General features: G+C 37.7%; 1 protein-coding gene across 2 annotated transcripts; it reads right to left on the reverse strand.

Annotated features, from left to right (window-relative positions):
* Window positions 1-4,954: 4,954 nt before the first annotated feature.
* Window positions 4,955-6,023, reverse strand: LOC121465369 (glyceraldehyde-3-phosphate dehydrogenase-like). Of its 2 annotated transcripts, XM_041678605.1 has the most exons (2): window positions 5,834-6,023; window positions 4,955-5,779 (listed from the first exon to the last, which is right to left on the reverse strand). In XM_041678605.1, exons 1-2 carry the CDS (start codon window positions 5,954-5,956, stop codon window positions 4,955-4,957), a joined length of 948 nt encoding a protein of 315 aa, XP_041534539.1. In that variant the 5' UTR covers window positions 5,957-6,023. The 2 variants fall into 2 exon arrangements, with proteins under 2 accessions (XP_041534539.1, XP_041534538.1); XM_041678604.1 differs by having other exon boundaries at window positions 4,955-6,023.
* Window positions 6,024-7,490: the final 1,467 nt, after the last annotated feature.

Below are 7,490 nucleotides of genomic sequence, written 5' to 3' on the forward strand. Positions count from 1 at the left end.
TGCCCACTTAGAGTTTTCAAAAAACATTGGAGAATTATGCAAGAAGAATGATCTTAGTAAGATAAGCACAGAAAGAAAATGATGGCTTCTTGTGCTTGCGAAGATCTGTTCTGTGGAATCTGCTATTGACCAACACAAAAGTAGTTAAAGGTTCATGGCACACAGTTCCAAGGAAAAGCAGGATTTAACTTTTACCATATATTCATAAGTAGTCTTTGTTTTCTAAATGATTAGAAATAGCATTTCCATAATCTCTAAAGTTAATTATTGTATCATTTTGAAAGAAAGAAAATAGAATGTTTGGAAAAGATCAAAGCTAATTCTAATTTAAAAGAAAAAGCAATCTTTCCATTGATGATAGGCAAAGATCTCGAAAAATATATTCATTTGTATACATGCAGATCTATGCTCTCCTGTTCAAATATATCAAATCAAAAGAGGGAGTTTGGAGAAGGAAGGTCAGCAGTAGGCAGGAGGAAGAAATGAGTTAGTGGTGGAGTGCCGATGAGCGAAACATAATGATATAAATTCATGGAAATATAATGAATCACATTATTATAGATAACTAAAAATAACAATAATAAAAACACAAAAGCCTAAAATGTTGACAAAGAGAGCTTGGATGACATATTTTATTGTAGAAGTAGAGTAATAATAAAGATATGGTCACAATTAAAATAAACCTAATTCTAAGTTACAAAGATTAAGTATTAACATGTTCAAAATAATTTGCCATGAATCTTTGGGATTACAATTAATAATAAAGCATTATGGAATTAATGTTGATTTTCACCAGTAACGTACAAAGAGATAGAAATTTCTTTGATGTGGTTTGCCACGCCTGCACTGCGAAAATATAAAACTCCAGGTATAGAGGATGACACTCATTCTCAGGAACTTCACCTTCAAAATTATACCTGATCCTCAGTTACTAATACAATGAGCTACTACTATGGTCTTGGTGGCTTTGGTGGCCTGGGATATGGCTATGGTTCTAGCTACGGCCTTAGGGGCTTTGGTGGTTATGGATATGGCTGCTTTTGTCCCCCTTTCTATGGAAAATGTCAGTCCTCTAGATTTTACTGAGAAAACTATCATCACATCAGAACTCTGAATATTTTGAATATTTGTGGTCTAATCATATGATTTTCTAAAGAAGGTACCACAATGCTGTGTCACTGTTTGAATCAGTGGGAATTCCAGTTCCTGGACAGGGACCAGATTACCAAAACTCTACATTATCATCGACTCTTGATCATGATGTGTTGGCTTTTGACTTTTCTTTTCCATGACCTTTCTGAGTTATTTTGAAATAAATTTCCACCATGAATCTAGAGTACATGGTTTCATCTTTACACATCGAGTGCAATAGATTTTTATGTTTTACACTGCTTCATGATAACTTTATCCCCATTGTTTGCTTAGCAATTCTGTATCAGTAGAAATACAAGGGGGTAGTGGGGTCAGAGATTGTATTTGCTGTGCAGCTGATGCTCTTTTCTGATAAGATTTTTTCACAGAAATAAGTAGATTCCAACTTTCTGATATGTATGAGAGTAAAATTCTTTATATTATTGAAGTTTACTCATAATAACATCCCTTATAATAGCAGAAGTTTTAAGGCACATCTTGCCTGCATTTAACATTCCCATGAATTATTAAGAACCCATAGGCCATCCATATGGAAGATACCTTTCATCACACTCCAGGTGGCTGCACATGCCCTCGCCTATCCATACTGAGTGAGCAAGCTGTCACTCTGTCACTCATTGCTCTGAAATTCTTAGTGTCAGATGCCTTTTATACCATCAAGGGTGCAGGTGGCTGATTTCCTCCCATAATCTTTGACCCTTCAAATAAAGAAAAGCATATATGGTTGAATGATGTTCTCTAAACATTTAGGTATATTTTAAAAATTTAAAAATATGAGCTTGTTAGAAAGCCCACATCTTGCAGCTAATATTCATTGAAATAATTCCAAAGAGAGATGAGTCTTTTAAGTGATTAATGAGGCATTCCAAAGTCCTTAGTGGATGCCAAGCTGTGGAACACACTGAACTCTCTTTAGAGTGCAGGCTCTTCTCTATACACAACAACTGTAACCACATTCTGTTTAAAATTAGACACAATCATTTATCAATAATAGTAAGGTTAGAATACTTACAGGAATGTTTTTAATATATGCCACATGGATGTGACATCTGCCTGCCAGAATTCTATTGTGTTGCATTTCATTTTCATAGCTTGAAAAATGTAGGACCAACACTACAGGAAGTGGTGCTGAAGAAGAACAGAGGAAGAGTGGTACAAGGGAGCGAGATAAAGAGACAGGCTCATGTAGGTGGGGAAATCACAGCCCACAGGGAGAACTCCAGGTGATCATGAGAATAGACAGTAGAGTGATATATCTCAGTCTGAGGAAATCTGAGCTTTTGGTTATTCAAGAATAAAGACAAGAAATGGTTCTTGTAAACAGTCCTTCAAAAGAAAATGGTTACCTGAAAAATCCCAATTTCAGACTTCCACATCTCAGACCTGTCATAAGATGAATTGCTGTGCTTTTTAGCCATATGTTCTATGAATATTTGGCTTAGCTGACCTCAAAAATTTGATAGGCCACATGAAATTTCTCTATTTTGACCAGATTCCTGGATACTTCATAACTATAGCACACATGAGACAGCCTTTCACACAGGGCCCTTTTAATGTTTTCTTTGTTTAAGAAATTGAAAGTAGATTATGGATTAACTCTTCTACTTATCTTTACTTTTCTGTTTAAATGTTAAGAGAAGCTATTGCTTCCTTTTCTACTTCCATGGAAATCTGCTCAAGAGAATTATCATTGACTTGTGCCTGACCCTAGTAGGGTATTCATTGACTCCTGTCTATAATCTAGTCCTCTGTCCCTGACAGTGTTGAGTTTGGATATAAATTATATAATAATATATACTAAGTATAGAATTAAAACTATTTTTTTCACTTGCAAGTATTACCAAATGGAGATAGCTTCTGACTTAGGGATGGGGATAGTATTTTAACGTCAGTACTGGGAAAGAAAAGATCGAAGGACCCCAAAGGCTCATTGGCAAGTTGAACCTAATTGATGAGCTTCAGAACAGTGGGAGATCTCTATAAAAAAGATAATGGATGGTATTTCTGTGGGAAATACCATGGATTTCCCTCTGGCCTACATATGAAGATGAACACACCTGTCCACGAACCTATAGAAACATGAACTCACATGTTCACATAAATACTCTTGTGTACATTATCCCTGCTGTTCCTCAACAAATTGAATGCATTTCATTTTTTGTGGATACCAAATCACTTTCATTGTTATGTTTCAAACATTAATTTCATCATCAGAGATGAAAAGGTTTTTGTGGCATATTCTTTTTATGATATAACTTAAATTAAAAATTTTAAGAATAGATAAATAGAATCAATTGAAACAGCCTCTTCAACCAAGAACTGATTTAGTCCAGCATAAAATAACTCTAAGAACAAAAACAGCAAGAAACCCTTATATTTTCATCAATAATAAAAAATAAAGTTATAGCATTTTAAATGTATTTATTAAAAGATTCTTTGTGTATCTTTTTGTGTATACACGTATACATGTAGATGAGCAAGTGTTCGTGCCACAGTATGCATGTGGAGGTTCAGAGGCCAACTTATAGGGGACATGTCACATTGTCAGGTTTTTCATTGAGTCCCTTTACACCCTGAACCATCTAACTGTCCTTAAATTTGCTTTCAATGTGTTATTATCATGTATTTTTTTTTCATTTGAAATTACATTAAAAACTGAGGTTTGATAGAAATTTTGTCATGCATATGATGAAGATAGCATTTGAGTGATAGAAGATAAACCTATGGTGGTAGTTCTTTTCAGTTTTCTATGATTTTCTATTTTTGCTACATTATAGTAGAACTCCTACATGGTGGTTTCCTTGTTTTGAAAAATTTCCTTAGAGTTGATATTTATCAAATTCCAAGTTTTCTTGAAGTCCTCACGTATGGATGTCTTGATGAGAAGCTATGGTGTGATTCTGGTCTACACTGCCTGTAACTTCATAGGTTTAGCTACAGCAGTTATTCTTAAATTCTGTGTCTGGGCTGTACCAAACGTTAGTTAAACCCATGGTGTACTTCATGGGACTCTTTCATAATTTTACTCATCACAGTACATTTGCACATATAGCCTTGTGTTGACAAAAGTTTCTTCCCCTGCCCTGGTCCCACAGCTGTTCAGTCTCAAAGAAGTACACAGAGGTCTATATTAATTATAAACTGGTTGGCCTATTAGCTGAGGTTTCTTATTAATTCCTACATTCTACAGTAACCCATAATTCTTATTTATGTTAGCCTCCTGTCTTGGTACCTTTTATCAGTGAGGCATTCTCATTCTGCTTCCTCTGTGTCTGGGTCAGGACTGCAGACTGACCCTTTCCTCTTCCCAGATTTATTCTGGTTGCCCCACCTGTACTTCTTGCCTAGTTACCAGCCTATCAGCATTTTATAAAAGCAGTACAACTGACAAATCTTTACAGGGTACAAGACCACTGTCCCATAGCATCTTTGTTTTGTGGCTATATTAAAGTTCCATCAAAATTGTTTACTCCTCTAACTTCTAAAACCCATACAACTACCCTTATTTTATATTTATCAGCTGCCAAAAGGAGCTTAAAAGAAACACAGGTACACACCAATATACTCAAGCATAGCTCATCGAAACACATTCTTTTTTTTTTGAGGGGTGCAATGAACTTTATTGATGGTATTCAAGAGAGTAGGGCTCCCTAAGCCCCCTCCTGCTATTCTGGGGGTCTGGGATGGAAACTGTGAGGGAGATGCTCAGTGTTAAGGGTTAGTTAGGCCAGGGACTGCTCAGCAGCCGAGGACCTCTCTCTTGCTGTGTCCTTGCTGGGATGGGTGGTCCAGGGCGGGCTTCTTACTCCTTGGAGGCCATGTAGGCCATGAGGTCCACCACTTTGTTGCTGTAGCCGAATTCATTGTCGTACCAGGCAATGAGCTTTACAAAGTTGTCATTGAGAGCAATGCCAGCCCCAGCATCGAAGGTGGAAGAGTGGGAGTCACTGTTAAAGTCACAGGAAATGACCTGGTCCTCAGTGTAGCCCAGGATGCCCTTTAGTGGGCCCTCGGATGCCTGCTTCACCACCTTCTTGATGTCATCATACTTGGCAGCTTTCTCCAGGCGGCATGTCAGATCCACGACGGACACATTGGGGGTAGGAACGTGGAAGGCCATGCCCGTGAGCTTCCCGTTCAGCTCTGGGATGACTTTGCCCACAGCCTTGGCAGCGCCAGTGGACGCAGGGATGATGTTCTGGGCAGCACCACGGCCATCTCGCCACAGCTTCCCAGAGGGGCCATCCACTGTCTTCTGGGTGGCCGTGATGGCATGGACTGTTGTCATGAGTCCTTCCACGATGCCAAAGTTGTCATGGATGACCTTGGCCAAGGGGGCTAAGCAGTTGGTGGTGCAGGAAGCGTTGCTGACAATCTTGAGGGAATTGTCATACTTGTCATGGTTCACACCCATCACAAACATGGGGGCATCGGCAGAAGGGGCGGAGATGATGACCCTCTTGGCCCCACCCTTCAAGTGGGCCCCAGCCTTCTCCATGGTGGTGAAGACACCAGTAGACTCCACAACATACTCGGCACCGGCATCCCCCCATTTGATGTTGGCGGGATCTCGCTCTTGGAAGATGGTGATGGCCTTCCCGTTGATGACAAGCTTCCCATTCTCAGCCTTAACTGTGCCTTTGAACTTGCCATGGGTGGAGTCATACTGGAACATGTAGACCATGTAGTTGAGGTCGATGAAAGGGTCATTGATGGCAACAACGTCCACTTTGCCAGAAGTGAAGGCAGCCCTGGTAACCAGGCATCCAATATGGCCAAATCCGTTCACTCCGACCTTCACCATCGTGTCTCTGGAACGAGGCTGGCACTGCACGAAAAGAAGCGGCTGTCTCTAGAACAGGGAGGAGCAGAGAGCCTCGAAACACATTCTTTATAAAGTGTTATAATGTGCTCAATTTACTCAAGTGTAAGTAATTAATATCATTTACCTTAGAATATTTCCCAGTATGAATTCACATCATAATTATTTTCTATAATCATAATTCAATACAGGATTTGTTCTGTGGCTAGAATGTCAAATTTTCTTCATCTTCTGTCTTTTAAACTTGAAATCTGGCACTCCCTCAGGTAACTAAATTATCTTCTGTATAACAACAGTGTAGGTTTGACATGTTTAGAAAAATAGAAGCTCAACAGCATTAACAGACACTCACTTTGTTTAGTTACATCAGGTTATATTTCAATCTCAAGGACTATAAAGATCAAACATTCAAACTCAACAAATTTGTAAGTAATAGTTTAGAGACTGAAAAACTTAATTCTCACAGTGGTAATCAGGAAAGATATGGAGAAGACCAGAAGGTGAAAGAATGGAAAACACTTATAAGGTAGAGAAGGGTGGGATTAGCTCAATATGAAGGTAATATTTGGAGTTGAAAGTTTAAAGTGACAAAACCAATTGATATTTTATGAGGCAAATTGGAAGAACTATCTAGGGAAAGTGGTATTTTATGTAAAATATTATTTGGAGTATAAAGTTTAGGTTTGTGTTATGTTTTCATAGGACTTTTAATTCTAAAAATGGAGTCACTTAGAAGACTACTAAATAACCCATAAACAAGAACAATAGTAAAGTTTCCCCATTTTTAAAATATTTTAGAATTAATTAACTTATTATCTTATGTGTATGAATGTTTTGCCTTTATCTTAGTACCATGTCTGTGTGGTGTAAATGGAGGTCAGATGACAGCTTCATATCCCCCTGAGACTGGAGTTACAAGCAGTTGTGAGCCACCATGTGGGCTCTAGGAATTGAAACAAATCCTCTGGAAGAACAAGTGTTCTTAATTGCTAAGCCAAATTTCTCAGTTTTATATCATGAATATATATTCTTATACTTTCAGATTAAGAATATGATACATAGTTCCCTGTAATAATTGTATTCATTTATTGAATACAGAGATAGAAAGATTGTACTCAGTCAAAACCCAGTTTAACACAAAATGAAACAGATATAATTTGAAAATAGGTCAACTACTTAGCCAGAATATTAATATATACATATAAAATAGTTAATTCTTGCATTAAACATAGAAATAGCAATTTCTTCTAAATATGGGTCCTGAGAAGTTAATATTGAAATAGAAGGAAATTTAATCATGGATGTCTGAAGCTATCATTAATTAGAAAGATGTGGGTAACAAACATTGTTTTTCTGGTAAAATGGATTTTCAGAGAGGCTTACTGTGTCCTGCAGAATGTCTGGCAGACTTTTATGAAGCATGAACCCTGAAGGACCATCTGACCTTTAGGCAAGTTAGCAGTCATTTTTTGTGGATCCTGCATGTCTAGTTTCTACAGCATAACATTAAGCATTC

This window comes from Microtus oregoni, unplaced genomic scaffold, assembly GCF_018167655.1.
Source record: "Microtus oregoni isolate MIOR12 unplaced genomic scaffold, Mior012 000030F_ref0000283, whole genome shotgun sequence".
Lineage (NCBI taxonomy): Eukaryota > Metazoa > Chordata > Mammalia > Rodentia > Cricetidae > Microtus > Microtus oregoni.

What these genes read in the sequence shown, in the direction of transcription:
- LOC121465369 (XM_041678604.1), bottom strand. Translation starts at nt 5,956, where the DNA reads ATGGTGAAGGTCGGAGTGAACGGATTTGGCCATATTGGATGCCTGGTT.